The sequence below is a fragment of the Atractosteus spatula genome, chromosome 7, assembly GCF_055471065.1.
Source record: "Atractosteus spatula isolate fAtrSpa1 chromosome 7, fAtrSpa1.hap1, whole genome shotgun sequence".
NCBI lineage: Eukaryota > Metazoa > Chordata > Actinopteri > Semionotiformes > Lepisosteidae > Atractosteus > Atractosteus spatula.
Genome location: NC_142712.1, coordinates 16267113 through 16281454, shown reverse-complemented (window position 1 = coordinate 16281454; position 14342 = coordinate 16267113). Strand labels below are relative to the sequence as shown.

The following is a 14342-nucleotide window of genomic DNA, read 5'->3' as shown; positions in this document are numbered from 1 at the left end:
AAGATACTGTCCCATATTTCTTTGTGTGAGAAACATATCCTTCATATTTGATAAGAGTCAATCTACATGATACAACATGATACTGAGCTGCATATCAAAAAGAGAAATACACATCACTATACACTCATCCTAAAATATAAGGATTATGTCCATATAACTGGACAAACAAAGGGAAATGTCTATGATGCAAACTAATCCTACAACCACAATGTCTGTATTCTAAAACAGATGAAGTTCCATTTTTAAACATGACAATATACTGTATGTTAAGAGTAAAGAGCTCCAAAATCTGTTTGTAGGCAAATAGTACTATTGGAGTCACTGCAAAGAACCTGGACTGTAGGATGGAAAACACCAGGATATGAATGAGAAAGAAGTAAGCAACACCTGGATGAGAGGGAATTTTGTTGTGTGGCTAGAGAACACTTCTTTTTTCTGAGAAAATTGTGTCTATATTGCACTTAGTCACAGCTACAAATCAAAAGGCTGACATTAATTGTTAGGCTTAACAATTAATAGGTTTTAGGTAATTCCCATGAAGCAAAACAAAAAGCTGTCCCATGGCCTTGGGAATTCAAAATAAAGCAAAAACACCTCCAAAGTTCTGTAAGGTGCAGTGTATTAGAAATACTTGAGGACAAAAAACTAGATACAGTAGAAATGCAAAGACAACAGGAAAAAAAGTAGAGTATTACAACAAATACAACAGGTCTATTGCAATTACCAATTAATACCTCAAATCAAATTAATTATATTTGAAAAAACTACAAACTAGGTACTATATAAATTGGCTACTGGTGGCCCCACTTCTGTGGATAAACAGTGTATGGATGAGGTTAACTGAAAACATATGGAAAAGTCTGATTAATTTGTACTTTTCAAGAGTATTCAAGCCCTTTTTTAAAAAAAGCAGCAGACATTTTTTAAAACAAAGTGTAAAGAGTGATAAACTAGAATTTTGCATCCACTCATTTAAAAAAAAAAGTTAGAACCTAGAGAATGAAATAATATGAAACAAAGAATACAGGCATTCTAGACCTGACATTGCTTTTGACTACACCATTTATCTCTACTGCACCTTGTTTTATGGATTAATGCAATGTGTCCCAGAATCTGAGAACTGATGGTTTTCATTGGATCTCTTAATGCACCTGAACAATTGTTTATTTAAAGAATCTCCCCCAACAAAAAACAAAAACAACATTATCTAGGATGTCAAAATAGAGATCATCATAGAGTTTGCAATTACTTCTGTTGTTGACATCTGCTGTATGACTGATTTAGATATTTAGACCTTGATTTGGGTATTAAATAATAAGATAATTGAAAATATGAGAGAGGAAAAACTCCACTGCATAGTCATTAGGAAAAAATAAAAGCATAAGGCAATTCAGTTTTGATTAAGTAGTGCACCAGTTATTTGGTTTAAAACAAAAAACACATTTATAATACAACAGTGCAACCTAGATTCAACCCTGTTCAACCTAGTGAGTAAATGTTTCCATATATAATTACAGGGTTCACAAATATATACATATTTTTCTCATTAGTGTGGTCATTAGGAACTGAAACATTTTTCTTCTCTTTGATTTTGAGTTGAAGTCGGCTCCGAGTCTATACACCATGAAATGACGTAACAGTGAAGTATTCACAAATCTGTCCTGTTATTACTGCGAAATTTAAAAATGTGTTATTCAAATTCATTCTGAACTAACGTTTTCTAAAGAACCCCCCGTCAAACAGGAACATCCATCTAACGGGAATAAATCGCAACCTGAGCCGTGCTGTTATAAGGTGGTCTTGTATCATGGTTACGTGGCAGTAGTTTCATGGTAGCATGTATTAGAAATAAAATACATGTATGTATTAGAAATAAAATAATAAAAAAGTTAGGGGAATCAGTGTGGAGAAGGCAATCGACGTTTTGGCAATTTTGAAGGACGATGGCCACTGACCGTAGTCTTCCAGGGATTTCAGCGTGACGTCTGCATGGGTGGAGCCGAAGGCATTGCGGACAAACCGCCGTCTTCTCCTCAGGTCATCCTCCCAGTAGTCCAGACGCCAGAAATCGTGCAGCAGGCTGCGTGAAAGACACAGGGGTTGCGTTAGCAGAGTGACCTCTTTTTGCACACTTAACCTGAAAGAGGAGACTCACTGTGATAACCTAGCAATCTCTTGCACATATTGAGGACCGTAGTGACCTGCAAGTAGCTCAGAGAAGCTTCTATCAAATAGTGGCACCAGCAGCTCAGGATGTAAATCACAGCGAGTCCAAGTAACAAATACAGCATCAAATTACAAGTATAAATGGCACAGCTTGCTTTCTTTTTTACTGTGTTTTTAACAAGTCTTGTAAATCAAAGGCGGCAACCTCAACGCAGACAGCATGCAGTTTAATGATGGTAGGGGTCTCTCCGCAGAATAAAGCATGGACTATAAAATACTGTCCCACTTGCATATGTGGAGCCAATGATTAAAATAATGTGCTGAAATATTCATTGAATTGATTCCCAAGGCCCCTGGAGCAACCCAAAAGAAAATTGCATTTTTATTCATTATTAATAACACTGAATTAGAGCTAAAAAAAAAGAGAAAAGTTTCAGCATGTGGTAACCATCTTTGTAAATTATTATTCCAACATTAGCGAGGACCTTGGATAATTTTATTGCTTGGAGCTAATGCAAACCATTAAGTGCCAGTGCTCGCATCAGGTTACTAAGTGCTTCTTTTTTCAAGTGTTCTTTAGCTGGAGAAATTTCAAAGGCTTTTGTGTTTCCTCAAGAAGGGCCTGTGCTGAAAATGCTGCAGTTAATTTACTGAAAGTGAGTTAAAAAAACAAGTAAAAGGAGAGTGATGATTAAAATACTTTAAGGCAGATGACACAACAATGCAGTACAAGTACAGCATGTGGTCTATCTTCATCAGCAGCAGTGGTGAGGAATTTGTGCTGATGAAAAGGAAATAGATGTCAGTTGGATTTTTTTTTCCTGATAATTTCCCGTTTCAATGAATGAAATACTAGTTTCATGAATACACCGTGCTGTATAGTTAAATAAAGAGTCCTTTTCATTAATACTGCAGCAGAACACATAATAAATTTAGAAACATGCTGTTCTGTTCACATAAGGTATTTTACCCAGTTTCACTCTTAGGATCTATTTCTACTTCATTTTCAAATCAAAGCTAACAAAGGCCTGAAAACAAACAAAAGAAGGATTTTACTGCCAATTTCTTAAATTCTTCGTTTCAGGATGAAACGTTTCAGTGTGTTACAAATACGTACAAATTTAAAATATAGCAAAAATACTAATGTTTTTAAAGTCTGCTCACTGCTAATAGCTAAAGCTATTACGAGGAATGTTAATAAAATGGAACTCCTGTGGAAAAAAATGCAATTTGCAACAGAGCAAATCTATGCAACTCCATCTAGAACACAGTTTTTTCTTTAAATTGTTCACACTCTAGTGAAGTTCCTTTAATTGACAGCACTAACTCAACACCTTCACAGTTTATCGCAGAGCTGATTTTTATTTTAACAATTCATAAAGTACCAGCATTTACACAAAAGATATCCGTTTCCCCCAAGCAAATTGTTATATCTCAATGTATTTGCAGGCGTGAAGAAAATTCGAGTGCAGATTTGACATGCTGAGCAGAATTAAGTCCTTAGCTCCCAGCCACGGATTTCATTGTATAGCTTTTTTCACTATAATATTCAAGCAGTTTAAACAGATTAAAGTGTTATAAGGGATCACATCACAAAAGCTACCACCTCATTCTTTGAATATTATATCTACAAATGACAGAAATCTCAAGACTCCAGAGACTTAACACACAGCTCACAACGGATATAGCTGATCTTCAGTTTAACATCAATCATGTGAGTATGTGTCTGTATGAACAGGCCCGCTGCTAAAAGTTTATATATGAAAAGCTTCATATAACCGAATGCTGTCCTTCGTCATTTTCATAAAGCTTGCAGGAGAAAAAGAAAGATGTCAAGTAACTGAAGGGTGAAACCCACTTAAATGATATTGTAACTGTGAGATTACACAGAGAAAATGTAAATCTGATGCAGGCAAAGAACAGATTATATCACTTCACTATAACTATGACTCCAAAACAGATTCATTCTATGGGACTGGTGAAAATGTAAAGGTAACTGTTGAACCTGCTAATGATATAAAAAGCAAATCTATTAATCCTTAAAAAAAAGTTATAAAATAGAAATGTTCTGTAAGTGATGTTTTGTAATAACGGTTTCTGAAAAACATAATATTCTCGACTTGTTGATTGCAAGAAAGGGAAAGGGAAGGGAAGAAAGGGAAAATTTTAAGAATTTCTTTTTTGTTTGGGAACATTGATTTATGCCTTAGATAAGGTACTAGGGTAAAATACTCATTAGAAGCTAATGTCAGTCTTGGTAACTTTTTTTTAAATTAATGATTATAGGAAAGACCCTTTACTTTCAAACAAAAACATTTTAGAACTGGCACTCAGCTCTACCGCTATGGATGATCAACTTAAACTTACTCTTAAATTATTCACTTTCACCTATTGTTTTAAACCTTTTCAGGGCATGAGCTTTTGCTGTGATGTATTTTCTAAAAAGGACCTATGAGTTTTAAACCCTGTGGTCAACGTAGTTTAATTTTTACAATGCCAGATTTTCAAATTGTAAAGTACTCCACATCTAGGGTGGTCTTGACAGAGGTTTAGAGAACCGTGTAGAAACCATGTTAAAACCAGGCAGGGAGAAAGAGGCAGCGTATTAAAGCTATTAGGATGTGCTTGGAGCCATGCCTGGAGAGAATTCATTTCTCATTTGCCTGCCCCTAAGGCCAAGCTCCTGCACTGGGTCAACTTAAACATGGCACTGAAGAAGTCCAGCCCTGTGCATGCTGTTTGTCATTCAGTGTTGGCAGTTTTTACTGCTGTTCTAAGCATCCCTTCTCAGGCAAGGATTTTCTGTGTGAAATTCCCATAGAAAACTAAGAAAGACTGTATGGGGCAAAAAAAAAAACGAGAGTGCTCCTGGGTTGCATACTGACAGATAAAAGTCATCAAAATTAAAAAGGTTTGAAATATTTACAGGATAATATTCAAAATGTCATCTCCAATTTATTGGTTGATATAAGAAGCGGACCTAATGAAACTATTTGTATCATAGTGATGCTTTAATGTATTTTTGTATTAACATAGTCACGAAAAAGGGTCATGCTGAACAGTGTGTACTGAACAGTATACTGTGCTTCCAAAACCAACAACAAAATATACTGTATTCCTAATCCAGATTATACTAAAAATAAACACAATTAACAAAAGACTATATTTATAAACAACCCCCTTTTAAAATATAGTATATGAAAGATTAAGAAAAAAGTGTAGTTTTCATACAATTTTAAGCTGTAACCTAGTTTCTCAAAGTCACGTTCTTCAAGTTAATGTTTAGACTTGAAAAATGAATATTGATGTTATTAGGCCACATCTGTCATTTTGAAATAAAGGACAAATCTTAGTTATGGTTCCTTTAATGTTTTTCTTTAATAAACAGTGGCAACTTCCCTTGAAGAGCTTGGTTTTGGGAAAACAGGTCTCATATATGCTCAGACATCCTGCTTACACTCTAAATCCTAGAAGTGCACACTGAGACATAGGGTTGCTTCATTTACATCGACAATACTTTGATAAATAAGGGGAAACTAAGACCTCATAAGCAAACATCTTAATCTTAGTGCTTGGTAATAACAGAGTATTGTATACTGGTTAAGGACAAGGGCCTTGTAACATATTAAAAACACCATCACTTCTCTTAGTCTTCCATTAGAGGTGATTATTTCTGAATATCTGTAATGGAGCAAACATTGAATTTCAAAGCCCCATAAATCACGTCCTTCATAGCTCACCAATGACAGACTATTCATCAGTGCAGCAATCTGTACGAATAATTAGCTCCCTTGACTTCCACACTCTACTTACCAATTGTACACCATGACAAAAAACGTGGAAGCCAAGCGTCACGGAAAGCAGACAAAATTTATTAGTCACATCGCCCATCAATCACTGAAATGGATTTCAAACTGCATTTTAAAAGCTAATTTTCCAACGCTGATAACGAAAACTATCAGTAAAGGGTACGTGGCCACTTTTATTTATTGCCGCCCTTAGCTCCTAAAGTGCTTTGTGATAAATGTGGAAAAAAATCTGAACATGTTACTGTGCATTTAAATAATTTCTCTTCAGCTGCTGTTCTTCTTGTTTGCTTTGCAGAACGGAATTCCACACTTCCCTCTGTAGGGAGATATATAAGCAATATCTCTGATTAATTTTACAAAAGCAGAAATATTTAACAGCATGAGCCAAAATAAAATAAAAGGACAATTTAGAAGAGATTTCATAAAATTCCTGGGAAAAAATTAAAACATCGCAATAGCTTTTGGATTTGACTATCAATACAGTGGACAGACTGACATAGTGGAATTATTAAAATACAAATGTGGACCTAATGAGAAATCCTTGAATTTATGCAGGGGAGATTACACAGGTGATATACTGTAGCAGTCACAATATTTATGAAGCCCATATCATTCAGCCCATGCACTGTAAAACTGAGACCAAAAGACATAGGGTATTCAGGTCAGACCTACTATGTCTCCACATTCTACATGGAAACATTTATTAGCACTGAATTTAAAAAACAAGATGAATTTACAGCTCAGTGCTGACTCTTTTTAGTAGAATGGCTGACATCTGACTGCAAACACTTGTTTAACACTGGACTTTGTGTCAGCACCAGTCAACAAAGCTCACCGCACTCAGACAGCTATTCATTCCCGTACAAATGAAATATTTAAGCATTTTATTTTGCCTTCTCTTCAACAGCTGCGCTCCACTAAGCACAACAAGGTCATTTTTTAAAGAATATAAATGATCAGATTGATGAATTATTAAGTCACAAAAGCATCTGTGTGGACCCCAGCACTGTATACCATCCTTGGGGCCAAAGCCCTTCCAGTTTCACAGGGCCAGGCATTCAAAGTGCGGTAGTGCAGCCCAGACATCAAACTTCTCACAAGGTCATAACGCAGCTATTTCTATGTCAATGTCTTGGCCAGACTCCAGGACAAGTTCATTTAAAAAGAGCCAATGCAACACAAAGCACACGAGGCCCAGCTACTGGAAAAAGCTTGGACTCTGCTTCTGTCAGCCTCTACCAAGTAAATGATTAAGCTTTTTCTCACAAGTCTGAAGTCTTACTTAACCAAGCTGGCAGCTTTCACAGCTGACTACTGCTTTCCTCAAATCAAAAGTGTGGTATAGCAGCAGTGGAGGGCTGCTCTTCAAATTCCCTCAATCTGCAAATCTAGGAATTCACTACTCCTCCCCCTAAGAAGAAGTAGTACATGACTACTTAACAGTGAGAGAACAGTTTCAGTAATGTAAATCATTTTATGTGTAATGAACCTACCTACATGACATTGTGCACACCTCAGGTCTTTCTAATGTGATTAACACTCTTCCTCAAAAGCCATGACACTGTGCCAAATGTGAGACACCTCGACAAACAGTGCCAGTTGTAGTCAACATCCTCCTTATTTTTCAAGGAAGACTTATTCTTTAAGAGTTGCTGTTACCAATGCTTCCTCAGTAAATTTTTTTTTTAAAAAGCCAGTTTCCAAACCTTTCCACTGGAGGGCTTTGCTAAGCAACTAATTGATGGCTATAAATCAATTACAAAACACAAAAGAATCTGAGTGTAAAAACCATAATTTATCAAATTCCACTCAAAGATCATTTTTACTGAGAAACCATTTTCTGAAGCTTTGTTAATAAAATCATGCTGCTAAAATCCCCGCATTTTAATAATTCATACACAGGAGAGAAGAGCTCCCTCTTTGACAAAGCACATTCTTTCACCGAGGTAAGATTGAATCGAGTATAATAAGACCTGCCTTGTGATTACAGTTTAATTAATGTAGATTTTCACTGCACTCCATAAATCCTAGATTTCAAGAAAGCACTCTATAAAGGAAAGAAGAAAAACCCTAATCACTGAATAACTTCAATGCACTTCGTGCAGTAGCCTTACTTGACAGACATTTCTTAATACAACTTTTCTATTGCAAACAAACCAGAAACATATAAACACTAATCCTTTTTCAAAATAGAAAGCAGGCGGATGGTCTCATTTTAAACAATTTATGAAGACAGTATCCATCAAAGACTGCAAGTGTTTTCATTAACACACTGTTAAAAGGAATCCTTGCGGTAAATACTCCTACAGCTTTGGTATCACTGTAAGAAATGAGAAGATGCGTGGTAACGTGCAGTGTAAATCATAAACTTTCTCCAATTACACCCCAAAAGTTAAAATGTATTCATTCTGTCAATACATTCCAGGTATGGAAAACAAATAACCTTGGTGATGTCAACATACTTTTGATTCAATTAATCAAAGCAATCTTTTCTTATGTAAAAGCAGTCTCTTATGCATCAACAGATATCATAACACGACAAACCTTTTAGTCTAACTACCAAATGCAATATGTTTAAGTAACATCCAATTTGTCCAAAGAAAGACTGCATTATCTTTTCTTAGACTGCTAAAAAAAGAAGAATTCAATAAAGCATCATTATATTCCCTTTAAATGGTTCCATTACAGGATTCTGTAACAACAGCCTAATCTCTGGATAATTATAATAAATGTCTGTAATCAAAGCAGGAACTATTTAAAAAGGGTAAAGGGCTGTTTTTCATCAACGTCATTGTAGCCCTATGATCTTTTCAACATCCAGCTCTCTCCCAGACCACCTCCTGGAAGGGGAAGTAACGCAAGTCTAAGCGGCTCAGCAGAGAATGTTGTGTTTCCACGAAACAGCCCCAGAGTATAACACAACACAAACTCCCATTTTAATCAACCTAAGGAAACATCTGTTTTTACTGCTTCGTGGGTCAAAAAATCCACATATATACTCAATGCTGAGAAATTACATAATGCGTACTACATCTCCATTCTCTGTTGCTGTACTCTACATTCGTACACACAAACAAAACATGTTAAGACAGCTAAATAGTTGGAACATCTCAATCCACAAATTGTTTTGTTTTTCTCTCAGTAGGGCCACACTGCTGCATAGTCTGTAATCTGGTCACCATTACAAAAGATATATAAGTCTTAAAGGAAGCAAAATGTTGAAGGAAATGCATTGATACATCTCAGAAATTAACCTGAAATGTCTATAAAAAGGATTTTAAACAAAGGAATTATGTGTTCCCAAGAAAACAATTTGTAACCCTACCCACATTGGTTGTACAGTATCATGGTATCCAGATGGCAGTCTACCTCTGTTTTTGTGCTGTGGACTAATGGTCATTAAATATAGTGTGGACCAATGTATCTGACCTTTTCTAAAACATTTTAAATTCCAATTTCTTTGGAATTCTATGACTTACCTTAATTCTTTAATATAATCTTTCTTTATTAAATCAATACAGTGAGCTTCAATATCCATTATACAGTACACCCATAATTGCTTATGAAAGAGCCTTGAAACATCTTAGAAAGATGTGGCATGCATGCAATTTCATTTGAAAAAATGAGCTCACAGATCAAATATAAGAGGAAAAAAGACAATTTTTGGTCATATATGGAAGGATCCTGAAGACCTTAGCTTTGGTACAGAAGAAGTGTTCTGCACTGTTTTTCAAGGCTAATACAATGTCAGTCTTAAAAACATCTCAAATAACAAATCATAACATTTTCATTCTGGTGGTAAGAAAAACTAATTTTACACTGTGAGAACTATTTCCAGTAAAACTTGCAAAATATGTGAGCCTGGCATGTGGCCATGTTAAAAAGCAACACTCAGTGAAAAAGAAGAGGCATGTGATACTAAACTCTACCATTGCCAAAGCCCAGAATCAAAGTGCACAGCTCACAACGGCAACATTTGACACGCACCATAGGCTATAAATAAAATCAGGACAATGATTCAATTTATTTTTTTGCCTTCAACCAAAGATACTCATCTTTACAAGCAATGTTACCAGCCTGTGTAGCCGTGGGATTTTTTTTAAAAAATCAACTTTCAACACAAATCTGCTTATTTCCTACTGTGCTATTGTTCAAAACTTAACACAGACCAGTTTTTATGCCTAATAAGCAAACATTGATTTCCAGTAAAACGTGACCAGAAGCCTGATAAAATTACGGGAAATGACTGTATGTGATCAGTATGGCTTTCATCTGCATTCTCTCCCCCCACCCTCCCGAAAACCCGACATTGATTTTACTGTTCAGCTGTGAACAGAGAGAGGCCAGCTGTGACAAGGCAACGCACCAGAACTAGATTAGGGTCAAAACTCAGGCAGACAAGGAGCCTAACCTGTCCTCAATGAGGGCAATGAAGAAATAACCTCCATATGCAGCACTGACCAGCAGAGAAAAACTCAGGGACTGTAAGAAAGAGGAGCACTGGAAAAAAAAGACTCATTTAAATAGACTGCCTCACAGGCAGGAACCAACCTTTTTCTCTGAGAATTCCCACAAGTGTAAAAGGTAAAATTTATGACAGAACACTGCAAGGCTAGATTCCCTTTGCGTAGCCTTTCACATTTATTTAGCGGAGCACAATCCCCGAAAATGACCTTTATGCAATTCTTTCCAGGCTGTCGTGAAATGATCTAAAACCTATTGCCAGTTTACCGTTTGAATAATATTATTAAAAAAGGGCTTGTGCCCTTGGGTCATTTTTATAGCTTTGCCACCACAGCTGTGTAGATTTTAATGGTATTTTCCACCTTTTATCTTAAAAGAAAGACCACACTGGAAAGAAGGGGGAGGTTAATTTTAGATTCTGTTAACACTGGACAATAAAAATGTCCATACTCCTCTCTGAGGTTCTCTTGCTGTTTCTTAATGCTCTTAGTCATGCCCAGTGCAAATAAAAGTTACAGTAGTTCAGACAGGGCCAGTTAGTAAAGCCTTCCATTCCTTTTGTTTAGAACATCTGTATGCAGGGGAAATAGCACAACAAACCATTACTATCACCAACAGCATGAAGCCCTACACAAACTTTGCAATATACAATATACAACATATTGATCCCACATTCCACAATATCACAGCGAAAGGCACAATGCAAAAAGATGATAAAAAAAATATAGTACCCAAGTGTGCACAGCATGTTAGTGATTGTAATAGTGTAATAAATAATAAACAGGGATAAACAGAATTGATTATACTGGGTTAAAGCAGAAAAGTGTGCCAATGCATTATTACGTCTGCAATAACTTTCATGCCAAGCAGAGGCTGAAAGCTTGTGCAGTTCAGACCTTGATCTTAGATTAAGACATTTCACATGCATTTGTGCAGCTGATGCTGAAAAGTGCCTTTTTCTCAAAGTCTTAGCTTGTTGCCTTGAGTTCTCTCAACATTCACATCATAATGAGAATTTAATATGCTCCTCTTTAGGTTATGCTGAAGTGTTTGCATTATAGAATTTAACTGCTTTAATGCATGCAGTCTATCATAGGTATAATTCAGATCTGCTTTTCAGTGGCTATTTCAAAGCAAACTTAAAATAAATCTCTTAAATTTTTACACTCAACATGGGTAAACTATGTCTAGACAAATTATGTGGCTTCCAAAGCGACAATTGTCTGAATTAACCTTTCTCTGGGGATAATTAGCACAGGCAACAAGGTTAAAAATACCCCAAGGGAAGAGCATTTTGCAGGTCAAGAACAAATGGGGAAGCAAGCAATGAAAAGGTAGAACAAAAGAATGTCTTTTCATGCCTAGTATGCATACATAAATTGAGATACTTCACAAGATACAGTATACACACAGTAAATTCAGTTCAAATACTTGCAGCAAATCTTTAGTGGAACATATTCATGGTTTTGTAAGTGCCAGAATTAAGTCATAAACAATTTTTGTTTATGGTCATACTGTATATCACATTTAAATTAAAGAATTCTAGTTTTTTATATCCTCAAAGTGAATTATTATAGAAAACTACCAGAATTAAAACAGGAACTTTTTCCCCTACGGAACGGAAATACATTTCCACATAGCCTTGATTTAAAAAAAAAATAATATTATGTTTTTCTAAAGTAACAGAACACGTCTGGATGATGGTTTTAGAACATTCCATACATTTACTGTCCACTTATTTGCTTTACTCTTACTGTAAATCTGCTTTTCTAGAAAGAAACCTGTACAATTAATGTGTTTGCAGTGTGCACTGGCAGTTCATAAAGCAAGCTGTCCAGTCGAAATGTGTCAAGACATATGAAGCACTCAGGTCTCCAGGGGCTCAGCGTGACACAGACAACCAAACAGGCAGCTGAGAGGTGACCAAAACAGCAGGCTAACAGAATACAGATAGCCTGAATTGGAGTGTTTTCAAACCACAAACTCCCACTCACTGTATCTGACATAGTACTTAGCCCTTCGGAGTTTCTTAGAAAAGAAAAAAACAGGATATTTCAGTACGTATAATAAAACTGTTTTTCTTTGAGACAAATGATTCTCATTTGCCATTTCCTTTTTCCACTGTTAAGGTTTCTCTTCTGAGGCATCTCAAAGTGGAATACATGAAATTAATGATACAACTTCAGTTACATCATTTACTAATCATAAAGGACTCTTAGGTTTCTATGTTTTTATCATTTCAAACGAATTCCTTATACTCAAAGCATAACAAGTATCATGCAATCATACAATCCCCAGCTCTGTATATTCAAATGATCAAATTATCAGACACATATGCATATACTCTGCACAAACATAAAAGCTCGATACACAAAAATAAAAAGATCCTTTATTGTGATCTTGCACAGAAGGTCAGATTCTGAGCATGGCCAAATCAATTAGACCAATTAAATCATTGGAAAGAAGGCATCACTGGGGCCAGATTAACAGTGACAACAATAATGCAAAGCATGACTTGATGGTTAGTGAAAGGGACAATGCTATACTAAGCTATGTGCAATCAGGGCAAATGATGGGCTAAAGACAACAGGGAGCACTTTGATGCAGTTGTCCAGCCCTTTAACTGATTGGACTCATTAAATAAAATATATTATATAAAAATAAATGGACATGCTCTACCTCAACCTTCAGGAGATTAACTATCTAATGCATGGCTGATTTAGTGAACATGACAAAAATCTCCTTGAAAGAATGTGAACACAGATATAATGTGTTGAAGGTGCTGCCTATTAAAAAGAGACTTCTCAGCTAAACTCTCCTCTAAAGCTAAAACTGCACCTCAGCACATACTTGATACCCCTGCATGGAAACCTTTAGATCTACAGACATAGAGTCCCCATTTCCTAACAGGCCGGTATTAGAATTGATAACCCTTTCAAACAAGATTGGAGGAAGTGTGTTTCAGTGGGGGCTGTGTGACTGAAGGGTTCATTCCATCACAAAGTTATTATCCTGGGCCAGATTGTTACCATTTATCACAGATGAAAGATGAAACTCACTGTTAGTCAAGGGAAACGGCTATTCGAATGCTTCCACACAGATCAATACCCGCTACATTTTTCTCCAGCAAAAAGTAATTATACAACAGAAAACTTCACAATCAATAACTAGTCAGGTTGAGTTAAGGCCTGCCACACAGTCCTCAACTTACAGCTCTTTGTCAGCTGTCGATGAGACACTTTTTACGTAAACGCTGATGCTTTAAAACAAAGGAATGGTTGTGTGCTTGCCTTGTCCTGCCTGTTTTGTTTAAGATAGGAGCTCTGCAAAGAGTAATCAGTACATAAATATAGCTGATTAGCAAAACAGTGTCAGTCAAGGAAAGGAGGCACGACAGAAATTCTGGAAATGAAACTCCATAGAAATCGAAACGAAAGACGGCTTATTCAAAATAATTAAGGTCTGAAAGGAAAGGTTCCTTCGTGCCATGGGCCAGCCCTGGTTTCAGAGCTTTTAACTCCCTAGAGTTAGAAACCTTAAAACATTAATTTATTAAATGTAAATAACACCAATTCAAGCCAACTAAACAATTGGCTGCAAAAGTAAAAGTATGCTTGAGAGTTTTTGCTTGTGTGTCGATGTTCGCTACCTCAGAACATTGCATCACCGGTTGAGGATACTTCCACCTCTCCTGCAGCTCTTGGCTTTTCTTGAAGGTCAGCTGCTTCAGCAGTGAAGCAGCTCAGTGGCTCCTTAGTCTTTGAGGACTAATGCAATGTGATTCTGAGAAGGTATTGTGGCTGCGGAAGGCAGACAGTAGGAAACAGAATGCACTCCCTAGAATGAAATCATAGCTACTGTAGCTGGAGGGGCTGCTCTTGTACCAGGAAATGCACTTTCAGG

General features: G+C 36.3%; 1 protein-coding gene across 5 annotated transcripts in view; it reads right to left on the bottom strand.

Annotated features, from left to right (window-relative positions):
* The window catches only part of nbeaa (neurobeachin a), a 356961-nt gene that overhangs the window by 119122 nt on the left and 223497 nt on the right, over nucleotides 1–14342 (bottom strand). For 4 of the 5 annotated variants that reach the window (XM_088922429.1, XM_088922431.1, XM_088922432.1 and 1 more), the window contains one exon: nucleotides 1956–2080. In XM_088922429.1, coding sequence (XP_088778555.1) covers nucleotides 1956–2080 — 125 coding nt within the window. Of the gene's footprint in view, nucleotides 1–1955; nucleotides 2119–7403; nucleotides 7408–14342 lie in introns of all 5 variants that reach the window. The other variant, XM_088922430.1, reaches the window with a different exon arrangement.